This window comes from Sinohyriopsis cumingii, chromosome 2 (genome assembly GCF_028554795.1).
Source record: "Sinohyriopsis cumingii isolate HCF-2022 chromosome 2, ASM2855479v2, whole genome shotgun sequence".
NCBI lineage: Eukaryota > Metazoa > Mollusca > Bivalvia > Unionida > Unionidae > Sinohyriopsis > Sinohyriopsis cumingii.
The window spans coordinates 65,350,457-65,366,690 of NC_142962.1; the positions used below are offsets into that span (position 1 = coordinate 65,350,457).

The 16,234-nt window shown below is 34.8% G+C and overlaps 1 protein-coding gene across 1 annotated transcript in view; it reads left to right on the forward strand.

The window, feature by feature from the left end:
• The window catches only part of LOC149805064 (ATP-binding cassette sub-family B member 10, mitochondrial-like), a 71,308-nt gene that overhangs the window by 39,147 nt on the left and 15,927 nt on the right, over window positions 1–16,234 (forward strand). Inside the window, exons 8-11 of the mRNA XM_089946963.1 lie at window positions 653–859; window positions 5,962–6,041; window positions 8,719–8,899; window positions 15,420–15,463. Of these exons, the coding sequence (XP_089803089.1) occupies window positions 653–859; window positions 5,962–6,041; window positions 8,719–8,899; window positions 15,420–15,463 (512 nt within the window). The remainder of the gene's footprint in view (window positions 1–652; window positions 860–5,961; window positions 6,042–8,718; window positions 8,900–15,419; window positions 15,464–16,234) is intronic.

Consider the following 16,234-nt stretch of genomic DNA (forward strand, 5'->3'; position numbering starts at 1 on the left):
AATTTGTTATAGAGCTCAGTGATTCAAATGATGTATCATATATTTGTTCATCAACATATTCTAGTTATATTAAGATGCGTGAATCTCCAGCCAAATTTGTCTGATCATGTGTATAATGGCACATGAGGACTACCATATATACTCACTTTTAAGTCCAGCCCAACAACAGACTGCATTGACCCAGATCTATTGTCACATAATGCGCTGGTAGATCTGGCTCACTGCATTTTCTTAGGAGTAATCAATAGAACAAACAGCAGTGATCCTGATCTGCAGGTACATTATGCTATAGCAGATCAGGATCTTTGTTATTTGCATTTTGACTCAACTTTATGTGAGGACATGTATATATGATATATGGTGATGAGGCAATTATATTAAAGTGCCTTGCCCAGAGAATAACCATGAAAGCAGACCACATACTTCTGATTGTTAATCCAGCATGTTACCATTGAGCCACTTTGGCTCTCCAATCACATTGATCGAGTAAATATCCTGCCTGCAAAATATATGCAAGACATCACTATTCATTACTTCTACAGTATTTATCATCTTGAAACAGTCAAAAGCACAAAAAAGCAGTACTGAATTAATCTCTCTTGTACTGAAAAAAGAGCAATGATACTCAGAAGGTTGATCATTCCATTTGCAGGTGGCATTCTTCCTGAAGAGATAATCAAGGGTACAATAGAATTTAAGGACCTGGGATTTTCATACCCCTCCAGGCAAGAGATTCCAATTTTTACTGCACTTAACCTGACTGTCCCTGCAGGCTCTGTAACTGCTGTGGTTGGCTCCAGTGGATCAGGAAAATCTACCATTGGAACTTTATTACTCAGGTTTTATGACCCATCTTCAGGTATGTTTATATAGAGTTTCAGTATCAATTTGGTCTCTTATTGACAAATACCTTTCTTATACAGAAGTTCAATATCAATTTTATCTTTTATTGACAGGTACCTTTCTTATATTGAAGTTCAGTATCAGTTTGTCTTTTAGTGACAGAGATTCATTATAAAATTGACCTTTATATGCAGGTTTGGTATCAAGTAGTAGAACTTGGTTTATTTGTAGGTGTTCATAGTATAGATGTATCTTTTCTAATGAAGTGTTGTATAAGGCATTCCAGTGTCTTTTCAATTTCTAAAACTCTGTTAAACTAGGATAGATGTTTAAATTTGACTTTGATGTCATAAACATCATCAGTGTATCTTGCTTATTCTTTTGTAGCTTCTGGCAGTATTTCTAAACATAAATTGGCACAAATGTAACATGTAATGGTTTATATTTTAAAGAAGCTTCAGTCTTGCTTACATTTGTGGTTGCATATCACAATTAAATGATTAATCCTGGATACTTAAATCTACTGATTTTTTTATGAATATTAGATCTTCATGGACATTTCATGTCACACAGTTATGAAGTTATTTTATTTTTTAGGCCAAAGCAAGTTTATGGACTTGCAGGGATGGTCCTGGCTCTTAAAAAGTTGTCACCAAAAAAATCGCTAACCTCAAAATTTTGTAGCCAATTTTCAAAACATGTCACCAGAACAAGTAGTGAATATTTTTCCAAGTCTATTAATGTAATAGGCAATGAAAATTGAAGAAGATGGGATAGTTATTACTTTATTGACAACAAGCAATACAGCCATAATATTACAGAATAAATCATTACACGACTGTTTTGCACTACTTCCATGGTCTTTGCATCCCGCATTACCGTTAGTGCATGGGTATAACTGTTGTTACCAGAAATAAATGCATTATCAAATGTAAAATATTTACTTTCCTGACATCTACAGTCTCTCTTTCTCTCGCTTTCTGTTTTTTTTAAATAGAAACGTCAGGTATTAAGCAAATCTATATTATGTGTATTATTTCCAAACAGTAGTTTTGTAAGGAACTTTAGTTAATGACATTTTAATGCTAAAACCCTATGATCATACTTTGCAATGTAAGATAAGTGACGTATAATGGGGTCATTGATTTCATGCATTCAGGAATTAAATGCCCTCCCCACTTCTTTATGGCTAGCTTCACAAACTACATCTCCATCCACCAGGAGTTCAGAAATGTATTTTTGCCATGCTTTACATGCTTTGCTTGTAGTGAATTGCTTCCTAAATCCCACGAATAATCACTGAATGCTGTAGATTTTTTTCTCGACAAGCAAACTAGGATCTCTGTTCCCACCAATGAAACTTACACGAGTCAACACCTGGCATTAAATTACTGTATATATAAGCATTAATTGCCATCATTAAATTAAAAGAAGAAATGAAGAAGCATATCACAGAGCATATGTGCCCTTTGATAATTTCACGTGTATTGGACCTGAAAAATCAGTGAATATTTAGTGAAAACAATGCTTAAATATGCCACAAAAAACTTCCCTATGTTAGCTTCCAATCTGGGTGTTTTTTGATGCAATCTCCGAACTTGGTTTTTTAAAAGATTTATTTTTTGCATGACATGCTAGAATAACTGTACAGTATTAACTAAATTTATTCAGTGACTATTTGATTTCTTTGGAAATCTTTCTGTACATTTGAAACTTTAACACAGAAGGGGCATTTTTCATTGGAACATATTCAGATTTCTTGGAACTATTGGAATTAAAAGGACTTTTAGGAAATGGAATTCATTTACCGTGCTGTAAGTTAATTTAATTCTTTGACTCCTTTATTTTGAGAAATGAACTATTTTCAATTATGCAAAACTTGTTTGTTTTGCTATTTCTTGTTGCGTAGTTTAAGTCCCTGGAGTTTTAACACGGGATTGATGGCAAAAGTAAAAGATCAATGAGCAAAATTAACATATATTACTTACCCTGCCTGGATTCATGTTTGGTGACACACTCCTTCAAAATATTGCAACCAGTTATAAATGAATTGACGGCTTGTGCCTTGATACATATATCACAGAACATCTGCTTTAACTTTATATCATATCTCAGCCATAGACGCCCAAGTTTCCAGCTGTCGAGAAATTTTTGGGAACTTTTGACCTGTTCATCATGATGTGGTGTTGCACTTGAAGTATTAATACCATCACTACATGTAGATGATGTTGGACTGTCAGATATAACATTGGGATCAGTGACTGTGTTGTCTGATGAATTTGCACTAAATCCAAATGCTGTTAATTTTGTTATCTTACTCTTAGGATGAGACGATGAACATGCAACGGTAAACTTTCGTTTACCCATAATAAAGTTGCACTGTTGACAGTATATAATTCTGATTGCGATTTTTTTCCATTTCCTTTGTATTTATACGCAGCAATCAGTACTTCAAAAATAATCAGTTTTCTCTGAAGTTTCAGCAAAGCTATTTTATTGGTACATTTAAAAAATCAGCATAAGGATTAGCCATCGTTCAGTTAATTGTAGCTGTTTCTGTTCGCATCTGTTTCTGTTCGTATCTTAGAGGTTGGTTGATTGTAGGTATAGTCCACCAGCATGACTGAGTGTATCACAGCATACACTACTCTGGCCAGATGTCAACATAAGCAGAATATGATGTAACATTGCACTTTAAAGATGGGTTTCTGAATATGAACAAAGGATTTGTTTATGTAACAGATAGATTCCAGTGCATTGTGTATCCAAGTTTATGGCTTCCTTTCGTGGTCCCTTTGAATGTCTCCACTCCAAATCCATGATCCGTGGTTGTATATACAAATTAAACAGCCAAAAAGGTTGTTGCCAAAAAAATCGGCAGAAGGTATATATTGTGTCACCAATAAGGAAACAAAATCACAATTTGTGACATTGGCAAAGCCCAGGACGATCCCTGGACTTGTCTATGTTTATACAGTGGAACCCCACTATAATGCGGGGACCCGAGTGGTCTAAAGTGCTCACCGTTACGGATCACTGCCTTCTCACCTCTGTCTGCATGGGTTCAAGTCTCGGATTTGGCTAATTTGGGTATGTGAGAAAGCTTGCCAGTAGCTTCTCGTGGGTCGGTGTTCTTTCTGGGGTTTTCCTGGGTTCTTCCTCCACCATTTATACTGGCCGCCATGTATAGCCTATCTTGTGCTGAAAAATGGTGTTAAACCCTACAACAACAACAACTATAACGCAATAATTGGTGTCCAAAAAATTGTGTTAATGTGGGGTTTTACAGTATTTTATTTTTTTCAGAGAACATCTCATTGGCACATATGTGTGTTCATGTCTAATTTATATGATGAACAGGGTATCAACACTGTTTACTATCGTGTTGTCGTGGCATGCAGTTCATCCATAATGCATGTAATTCCATTGAAAAATTGCACACAGATTTACAATATTCAGTAATTTTGTCCCAGATCATTGTATCTGAATTCAACGTCTGATAAATAGCATGAACAGAGTATTAACACTGTTTACTTGCCGTCTGATATTGTACCGTCGGAGCTTGCAATTAATCCATAGTACATGTAATTCCATTACAGAAATTGCTTATATATTTAAACTATTCAATAATTTTGTCACAGATCATTATGTGTCTGAATTCAATGAGAAAAATTAACAGCAAAATTAAGTTAAGAAACACGAAGCACGTGTACGGTTCATTATGTTCCAGGGTCTATAAACGGCGTCTGTACAAATTTCATACTGCTAAATTTTCTCATATGCATTTCCATGTAAATTTATCCATTGCAAATTTCCAATAATTAACACTTGTACGCCTATTCGTTTGAACGACTACAGCAAGAATAACTAACAATCAACACATGCTTTCAACATGCATATAACTTTTACTTCAGATTTTGTGAATATCAAAAGAAATGTGTGAAACTACTAATCATTGCACAAAGTGCAGAGAACGACTTGCATTTTTGAACTTGATTTCACAAAAATGTTAAATATTTTTATAAAAAATAGGAAATTAATAACAAGTTCATAAGCAAACACCATACACATGTAAAACCCGAGAACTAAGTGCAGTAGGCCTGCAATGGTCACGAGTCAATTTTATAAAAAATTTAAAGCTGAACGCATGGTAAATTTCATACCCTTTCAATTTCCAGCTAATATAGCAAACATTATTTACTGGTCCACTGACTGAGTCTAATAACACCGCCAAGCCCAGCAAACATGTTGGCAGCTTTTGTTTTTTGATGTTTATTAAATTGTGAGAATCTTTTATCAACCACTGCATCATCTGCTGCTTGGTTTTATATCAGTTAAAGAAGAAACACATGTTGGTTATTGTTTGAGCAATGATTGTATACAGAATTAATTGAAGACAATCACAAAGATGAATTACTGGTTTTACTCATGGATCAGTAATAAGTAACATTTCCGATAATGTTTATTTTGGCATAACACATAGAACCTGGTGAAATTATTACATTTCAGAACTACGTTCCCCAAAATGATGATAAACGTTTTACACACTATTTCTTGTAATTAAATATTTTTTTTCCAGTACAAGAAAAATACACGAACATGTATTTAAAATTTCAGGAACCATGCCACAATCATATTATATTTGAATTCATACGCGATCTCTTTCCCGAAATGATAATAAAATTTGTATACACTATTTCACGTACTTTGAACAAAAAATATTTTTTCCTGGTACGAGAAAAATACACATGTATTTAAAATTTCAGGAACCATGCCATGTTTACATTCAAATTTATAATCGATCTCTTTCCCAAAATAATAGATTTTATATGCACTATTTCACATACTTTAAAGAATTGGGTTTTTTTTATTCATGTGTAAATGAATACATAAAATTTCGGGAGCTACATCACAACCACATTATATCTGAATTCACGTTATGGCAGGGTCACTCTGTATCTATCAATCTGTCTTTATGTCTGTCTGTCTGACTGGCTTACTGGCAAGCTTGCTTAAGATTGTTATGCACACATTGTAAGTTATGAGAAATTCATGCTTTAATTTGCTATTTGGAATGGATTTAATGCATAATGCCTTTTCCTGTTCTGTACTTTAAAGGTGGCATCTACTTAGATGGTACAAATACAAACAAGTTGAATACCAAATGGTTGAGAAGTCATATAGGTACCGTCAGTCAGGTACTGTAAGTTCCATTTGTCCTCTTCATTACATTACCAATACTGTGGCAATGTCTTATTATCTGACATTAGTAGAAGATGAAAAGTCTTATCACATCTTCAGGGCAGTGGTGACAGCAACATTGTCAATTTGTTTTGTTATGATTTAAGATACACAAAATCTTACATGAGTGCTAATTTTAAATTAAATTTATGAAAGATACTGATTAATTAAAATTACCAAATGGTGGAGTGTAGTGAAGTGATTTTGAAAAACATTTGGAAAATTCATTTATCACACTTTTGCCTTACATGAGTCATTACATTATTAGTAATATCATAAGGTGTTATTAAACATGTGTTACATGTGGAAAATTAAGAATTGTTATATTGACCTAAATAACACTATAGTCATATGACCCCAAAAAATTATCAATCATGTGCAATTATATGATGTTTTCCTATTCCACACCAGCGCATATATAATGGATTATTTTTCTCTAATTTCTAATCAGAAGAGAGTAGTACAGCAAAATGGCACTTGGTTTGAATGTGGCTATAGAATGACAGTGGGTATTTCCTGATTAAATACAGCATGAACAGTTTATAAGAAAGAATTAAACAGAACATAAAAATTTTCAAGAATGAATGAAATACAACATAAAAAGTTTAGCTTACAACAAAGATTTACAAGGCAGTGAATGTACAGGGAATTGATATGACTGATCATAAATTATAGTCAAATATGACTATAAAGCCTTGTGCGACTTGTTGATTCCAGCACAGCTGGATTCTTAATTAATCGAATGGGAGGGAAAGAGATCATGCTGTTTAATTAAAAGATGTGTGCCCTGTGCACTAATTATTTCCCTGACAGGTTGAAGTTTAGCCTACCTAACAAGCTACCTCTACTTGGCATGCACTGCATGCTCTTTTGGGGACTAAAAAAATAATTAATATTAGTTGTCCCATGTGAGAAATGGCCATCTACCTGACAACTCCAGGTCTAGCATGCTTAAATGCACAGGTCTTGGGCTTTTCTTTGTATATGTCTCACACTGTAGGAATAGTTTGATTCTGCCTGGATGAGGCAAAGGAAGAAAAGGTCCTGCTTGAGGCTTCAGATGCAGCTGGAACGTTTCTGAAATGCCACGAAACATAGTATTAGTCAAATCCTGCCCATTTTTACCTATGTTGGGCATTCCATAACAACCAGTAATGTTTTAGCTACATATTTAATTAGGGCAATTTGATAAGTTATTACAAATTTCCTATCCATATCGTTTAGAAATTTTGTGTACAAAGTGTACTTAATTTTTCCCAAATGTTGAAATAATATCAGGCATAAGTGATCCATTAAAATATCTTTTTGGGTCAAGGTAGTGCATTCAAGAAAACTTTTTGACTAGGGGCCAAATGGATCCCATCTGTTTATTAGATCAGTGTAACCAGAACTGGTTTCCAAGCAAAAATGAAAACTTTGGGCAAGTGATAAATTCTTTTAGCCCTTAAAAGGGCTGTTTTACTTCCCTGTATAGAGAACAATATTTTACTCCAATAAAGGTCAATCTGATTCTTGCACATTGTGCAGTACTCTTCATTGTCTTCCTCTCTTTCTTGGCATCAGCAGTGCCATATTTCATGCACAAGATTTGACCCCTGTAATTTAATATTTATGATAGAATGTTGGTGATTTTTCAGCTGAAAAAATAAAAATAAAAATATTTAAACAAATTTACAATTATTTAAATTAAATCTTTTGTGATATAGCTGCATAGTTTTGAATTCACACAGGAAAAATAGAACTTATGTTTCTTCAAAATTTTAAGTATTTTTAAATTTTTAACAGAGTGAAGTTTTCACAGATTTTATTGTGTCTAGCATCATTTTGAATCTCAAATGTTTTTTATACTAACTGTTTGTGACTCATATATTGTGGAAAATGTATACAGATCTGCTTTTCAGGGAAGGGTGATTTTATCATGTATGTTTTTGTGACACCCCCTTTTTATTTACCTTATATACTCACCTACAAGTGACAAATGTCATACAAATAAAATAGACCCTGATCTGCCATAATATAATGTGCTGGCAGATAAGGATTTTTGCTGTTTATTTTACTAACTACTCCTAAAAAAACTGCTTTGACCCAAATCTGCAGGTGCATAATGTGATGGCAGATTTGGGTCTATGCAGTTTGCAGTTGGACTCTAGTTATAAGCGAGTATAGAGAGTACCTTGTTGCCAGCTTTGATTTCACTTTTATTCATTGAGTTTTCAGTTTTTGTTGATGCTATGATTACTACAAACCACAAATTTAAATGGGCAGCAATGGTAACTCATTATAGCATCAGACTCTTAATCCAAAGGTCAAGGGTTTGACAACGACAGGTTGCCTTAGTGTGTCCTTTGGAAAATATTTCCTTGGCCTATTATGGCCAGTAATGTGTTAAAAGTGCTGTTAAAGCCAATCAACAAACAAATTTAAAGACCCCCACAAAGAAAGATCTATCTGTTTATGAGAACAACTCATCAAAAAAATATCTTCACTAATTTCAATACCAACAGAAGTATACCAGCTTGTAAAGCCATAAAAAAGGTTTCCACACAAAAATCAAATTTACAGTATTTATGGGGAAAACTCTCCTATGCATCTCTCTTCTTGCTATTCTAGATTTTCTTTTGTTGTTTATTTCAGGAACCAATCTTATTTTCTTGTTCTATTGCTGAGAACATTGCCTATGGATCCCTTGATCCATCATCAGCTACCATGGAGATGATAATAGAAGCAGCTAAGAGAGCTAATGCCTATAATTTTGTTCGAGCATTCCCTGAGGGTTTTGATACTGTGGTTGGGGAAAGAGGTCTCATGTTGTCAGGTTAGTAAAGATTGTTTCTATGAATATATCATTAAAAAAGCACAGGTTATTGCAATTTTCATAATTTTTTGCTAAATGTTAAGTGTAGGATATTCTAAGAGAATAAGGGATATGCTTGCTTGATTCTGTCCTGTTTTTTTTCCACTCTTTCAATACATATATTTTAGAATAGAAAGTAGCATAGAAAATAAGGGATAATTTTCATCAGGGTTAATCTTGAGTTTTCATGCAAACAGCAAAGGTCATAAGGCTAAAAGTTGGCGTATTTTATGTTTTGATGATAATTGTAAATTGTAGGAAGGGGTAGTGCCTAGTGTATGGTAAGCTCATTTCAGGGAATATGTGGTTTGCTGTGAGCAGATCATCTTGGTAGAGTTTGATTCATAGGATTGAAAGTCTTCACAAGTTCAGTGACAAATATTTTAAAGCCACAAAAAATTTATCATTATTCTTACATGATCAGTTGTTTAGTACGTAAATTATGGATACCACACATGAAGTAAAACTGAGTGCAGCACAGACGCAGTCTTAAAGACGATTATGTTTAGTTGCAAGTCATCTAATAATCCTCAGTCAACTAACATTTGAACTTAAAAAGAGGCTTTCACCATGAAGATGACACCATGATGACAAAGACCCGCAAAAGAGAAATTGTAGGAAAATATTTGCATAATCACTGGCTAATAACATTTAATTAGATCATGTGAACTTACATAAGTACAAATACTAGTGTTGAAACAAAATTAGTGTAAAAACATAACAAAAAATTTCAACAGAAACAAGATCAATATATTAATAGCACATAAAGTAGGAACTAATCAATGCACACATTTTGTTAATATATGGCATAACTAATAGTATCTCATTTGAAGGGAAATTGGAGAAGCTCAGTAAACCAAAAAACTCCCTAAGACTGAAACTTCAGAAATTTTTACTTTCTCCATCAAATTCATTCCCCAATCACATCATGATATGAATATTAGCCTGCTACCTCATGAATCCAGCCTTATTGAAAGACAAAAATGGACTTTATCTGTTTATTTCAATATTCAAAGGGCAATAACTCTTGCCCATTATCTCCCCTTGGCACTGCCAGGTGTCGCTAGCTTTTACCCTGCTGTACTGGATAACGTTGTACAGCTTATACTCTGACAATCCAAGCCTTTTTTGTGTTTTGATGGACTTGTCTAATGTTCCTTTGGATTTATTGTGTGGATTAATCATTCTTCTGCAGGCTGTATACATTCTTTTGTACAATTTCTGCCAAATTTGAGTGAATTTTGCCTCCTTTAGGGACTTTGCTCTTTTGATATCACATCACACACACTGTTGTTAACGTCTGCAAGGTCACTATTAGTTAGCATGACTTGACTTTTTTGCATGCTCCGTTTGTAACAGAGTTGGTTTTAGTGAGTTATTAACATGCTGCATTGCTAATTTAAACTTTGCTTTTTCTCTTGTGTAGTTTCAGTATAATGGTCAACTAAATACTTGAAATTCACAAGTTCAAAGCATAGTCTATAAGTTTTGAATGCGACACTGACTTTTTGATTCCTTCATTAGTAACAGAGAATAAGTTAGTATCTTGATGAATTAATAATTTATGCTTTGCTTTCTGTTCTTGTGTCATTTCAGCAGAATGTCATCAGAATGTTATACATACAACTTCAGGGCAGGGAAGTTTACCATGACTTTTGTTTTGTTTATTCTAAGTATCCACCATCCATGATATGCAGGTCTGTAAAATGTGGTCAGAGGAAGTCTGGGCTACTGTATTAGCTAGTTAGTCACATACTGATTTGCTAATCTACTCTGTTAGCTAGTTAGTCACATACTGATTTGCTAATCTATGCTTTGTTTTCTCTTCTTGTGTTATTGCAGGAGAAATGTTTACTAAATGCATGAAATGCACTTTCCAAGCAGTAGTCCATTCGGCATTGAATGGAAGGAAAGATGGAATAAGTCAAGGAAGACAACAAGTGGTTTATTGTTGGCAACACTGACTCATTTGGGAGTATTCCCCAGTTTTAGGCAGTCGAGTGGGTGTTAGTCAGCTAACATGGCCTTCGGGCCTGCTAGTCAGGGCACATGGGGTTTGTACCAGATCATTTGGATCCATCTCCTTATACTACTGCATCTTCAACGGCCATCCAGATGTTCAGCTGTCACTGACTGTCCAGGGACTGGTGCCATACCATCAACATTGTCCCTCTGCATGCCATAGACCCTTTTCTATGGCTCATTGAGAAGAAACTGTTAGCCCAAATCTTTATCAAAGGCTACTGCCCCATGATACTGGACAAATCCCTGCATCATCGCAGACATGATTTTGGGCATGAGATAGACCTATCAGATCTTTTAGACCTTTTTGGTCTCAATTGACCAAAATCCCTCACTCTGTTTCTAAATGGAACCAATCCTGGGTTTTAGCATGGCTCGATTCAAATCTATGTAAACCTCAAGCCCACATTTCTCTAAAATCAATATCATACAAATCATGTTTCCTGATAGCTTTACCTTCTGCATGCAGGGTAAGTGAGCTGCATGCCCTTTAAGTCAGCCTGAACTCTCTTCAGTTCATATTGGAGGGTTTGGTGGTTCCCTTCACACAACCAGGCACTGTAGCTCAGTATGGTTAACCAAAGAGTCATCACTTGCTTGCTGTCTTTCATAGATGGGTCAAGAGCAGCAGCCATGCAAAATCCTGTTTGCGCTCTCAAGCACTACTTGAAACACACAGAGACTAGTTGTGGCATGTGTGAACGCCTCTTCCTTCCGGTGTGAGCTGGAACACAGGATATCACCACTCAAGCCCTTGCTTCACGGCTGAAGAGGGTTGTTCGCCCTGCATACTCTGACATGTCACCTGATCAGAATTGCCTCATGAAGATTACTGCTCAGAGCCATTTCTGCAAGCTGTTGGCTGGCATGCACAGTCAACCTTCTTGAGCTTTCATCTCAGAGATTTAGCATTGCAGAGGCAAACCTTGGATCTGTTAGGTCCAGTGCTGGCAGCACAGACAGCCACAAGACCCAACTAGATCAATCAACACAGCCTGTTAGCTTTGCTGGATTCGCCAGTGAAATTTTGTAGGTAAGAAGATTTCAGTATTCATCTTCTTAACTGTATGTTAGGGTCACAGGACAAGTTACCCCAGGTTGTGTTGCTAATGTAATTAGGAGAACAGGTTATCATTCACATGGGGAATCCAGCTATTTTTCCCTTGAAGAATACCCAAGGTAGAGGTCGGATGCTCAGCATCCCCTCCTCCTATTACTATTATTCTCTTAATGTAATGTGATTGGGGAACATATTCGCAAGAGAAAGCTAATTTTTCAGTAAATTATGTTTCTGCAAGAATACTTACCCAATCACATTACTTAAAAACTCTCCCAACCACTCTGCCATAGGAGCATCCTTTTTAGTATCTCGCATAGCTAAAAACTAGTGACACCTTGTGCTGGCAGAGGAGGTAATGGGCAAGAGTTATTGCCCTCGGTCTATTGAAAGAGAGAATGTCGATTTTCCTCTTTTAGTAGGGCTAGATTTGTGAGGTAGCAGACTAAAAATCATAAAATAGTGTGATTAAGTAATACTTTTTGGAGAAACATAATTCATAATTTACTGAAAAATTTGCTTTTTCCTGATGACACACACACACACACACACACACACACACACACACATATATATATATGATGAAAGTCCTCAAAACTGAAACCTCCCTGTACCAAAATACCCTCAAGACTGACTTATATTTATATTTCCATATGTTTCTTTCTTAAACGTCATCATTCATATTAATCACTTTATTCTTCACATCACTTTGTATTGTCTATGGACAGTTAACCTAATCATTTATGAGCAACAAAGAAATTAGGATGAACAACATGGTATGGAGATGTGTGCATTTGCTGTCATGTACAAGTTACAAGAGTTGTTCCAAACAAGTTTAGAAATATTTTCAACTGACCATTTTTTTGTGTACTTTTATAAAGGAAAAGAAATATCATGGTTTAAGGGAAATTAATGATCATGTTTACTAAATCTCGATTACAGTTCTGTAGTCTAGTTACTCAAGTAAAATTCAGTACGATTTATAACTTCTATGTTCTCTTTTAAAATCATATGTCCAGAATACACTGCATATGAATATAATTTTTATACATGTACCAACTGTGTTCATAATATACATGTAACTTGGATAATTTTCTACTTGAAAATATTGTTTAAAACTAATGTTAAATGCAGATATGTGTACTGAGAAATAGAGGGCATGATTCAAGTAGGAGAATGAAAACACACACATATATACACACACTTTGCATCTCTTAATTTGATCTCACTTCTCCCTGTTAAGCTCTCACTTCTCCCTGTTCTGGGGGGCCCCGAGTGGTCTAAAGCACTCTCCGTTACGGATCACTGCCATCTCACCTCTGTCTGCGTGGGTTCGAGTCTCGGATTCGGCCAATGTGGGTATGTGAGAAAGCTTGCCAGTAGCTTCTCGTGGGTCGGTGGTTCTTTCCGGGGTTTTCCTGGGTTCTTCCTCCACCATTAATATTGGCCGCCATGTATAGCCTATCGTGTGCTGAAAAATGGCGTTAAACCACACAACACCAACTCCTTGTTCTTCTAGAAGAAGTCACTTCATCCTAAAAGTCAAGTCTAGCTTGACCCCTGCATATGTCTATATATATATATATATATATATATATATATAAAGTCAAGTAAGTGGCTTTGATATACCTTGAGGTCATGATAATGAATATCTGACATGCATGAGATACAATGGTCAAGGAGTGTTGTGGTTACATCTTGTCTAATTTAGCCTGATTAGCAATAGTTAAAAGTGTTTAACAGTAAACTCGGTCTTTAGGTGAAATCTATTTATCTGAATTTGTGTTTATCTGTTGAATTTTAGTGTAGTGGACTTCATCAGATAAATGAAGATAAACTTTACTTTTGCAAAGGAGTTTTTTATATATAAAATAGACAGATACTCAAGCAGCACGTCAGGCCATTTTTGAATACAGATGACATGGAAATCTCACATGTCAGGCCATTTTTGAATACAGATGACATGGAAATCTCATATGTCAGGCCATTTGAAGCACCCATATCAATGTTAGGACCTACAGAAAATATATGGTGTCTTTGCTTCATTTCTGTTTGTACTGTAATTTAAGATAGGAAGAAGGAAAGGTTGCCATAGTGGCATGGGTTTTCAACAAAAGGGACGAAAAAGGCATTATCTCTGAAAACTGTTGACTATCAGTAAATTCAATTATTTGCTCCTTAATTTTCTACATTGCTGAAATCTTCCCATCCTTATCTTTTCCATAAGTTCATCATGGTCACAATAAAAACACACTGGCTATGAATGATATCATGTATTTCTTTTAGATGCATTTGAAGTAGTTCTTGAATGCACTATAATTTGCTCATCATATTTCAGACATCTTTTTTAATTAAAATTTAAGATTTTTAAAAGGTCCACTGTAAAGGTGGCATTAAATCTACATCTACATTATACAGTCCATAACACTGGCTAGTGTGTTAAATGAATGGAAAGAAATGGAAAGTTTGAAACAAGCCCAACTAATATTGATGCTTACTAGCAATAATAAAGATAAACCTAGTGTTGAAAGTTTTCAAAGATACAAAATAAAGTTTTTATCCCCCAGGTATGTAAAATGGGGGTGGGGGTGGGGACATTATTATTGCTGTCAGTCTATCCATGATCCATCTGTCTGTCCATAAACATTTTCATTTTGGAATAAATTGAAGACTAAGCATGCATCACCACACACACTTGTACATGCACCTTCACTCTAGGTGTGTCTTTGCACGCATGTGTGTGTGTGTGTATGTGAATAGAAACATGTTCACAGAAATTAAGGAAGTGAAGAAAACCCAAGGTAATCATGAATAAACATGGCTTTAACATTTTCATTCAACCAAGAAAGTGTAATAACATTTGTTCCTTCAACACCCATCTCTGATTTACTAAACTTCAAATGATTTGGTTGTTCCACTTGTACTTTACCTTTGCAGATTAGCCTAATAGGCTTTCCCACAGCAATGCTGAAAGAACTAGAAAACACAAAATCACATAGCTATTGTCACTCATTTATATAATCTGTGGAATGAGGGTTGTTTATCTCTGACTGCCTTTACCTTTTAATCATCAGTGTGACATTTAACTATATAAATTGCCCAGTGGTGATATTTTTCATAGAGAATTAAGCATGAAACTTTGTGAATCATTAATGCTTACTGTTTAACAGTCTACATATTTAGAGGCACATATTCCAGTGTGAAGAAATTTCTTTATTTTCTCATTTCATTAGATTTATTGGACATCATGTTTAATAAGTATGATGGTGTCCTGGTCTTTTTTATTTATTTGTAATGAGACACATCATGATCTGGCAGGTATGGGCTTTTGTCATCTTCAAATGGCTCATGTTTGTAACATTTTAATATTTAGCATTAAGAATAAATATTATTGTTTTGCAGGAGGCCAAAGGCAGAGGATTGCAATTGCTAGGGCCTTATTAAAGGTAATGAAGTTTAACAACTCCATACAACTATTTGCACACATTATTTTCATACAAACTGCAAAGTTGTAAAAGCATGATCTGCATTTTGAATCAAAGAATTTGAAACAGGATTATATGCATTGAAATAAAATTATATGATCAGCTAAAAATAATTTAATCAAACCATAAACAGCTTTAAAATAATTAATTGTAATGGAACGTAAATAAACTGAAATTTTCATGTCAAGAACATTTGTTGGTTCATTATTATTGAAAATTATTAGCATAGCAGTCTACTTTAAATTAATTTATTTTCATGGGAATCAACTTGTGTGGTTTTGGAAAAAAAATAAGTTCTTGATGGTACTTATATTTCAAAGAAATGGCAATTTTTGGGAAAGGCATTTTAATATTATGTATATAAATCATAGTTTTGGCAAGCACACAATTCGAAAATATTAGTTGTCTACAAATTACCACATCCACTTTCATATAAATTGAATCTAGTTGCAAACTGCATACTTAGATCTGACATCCCATAATGCACTGGTAGATCTGGGTCTATGCAGTTTGTTAGGAGTAATTAATACAATAAACATCATAGACCTTGATCTGCCAGCACATCATGCAGATCACTGTCTCTGTTGTTTGAAGTTGGATCTGAATTATACGTGAGTATATATGGTAAAGTGAATTCACACTATCCTTTTGCCAAAAGGTTTTCATTTTAAATGTTGCTTCAAAGTGGATTTTTAACCTTGAGAAAATGTGAAGAATGAGAGAGAAAAAATC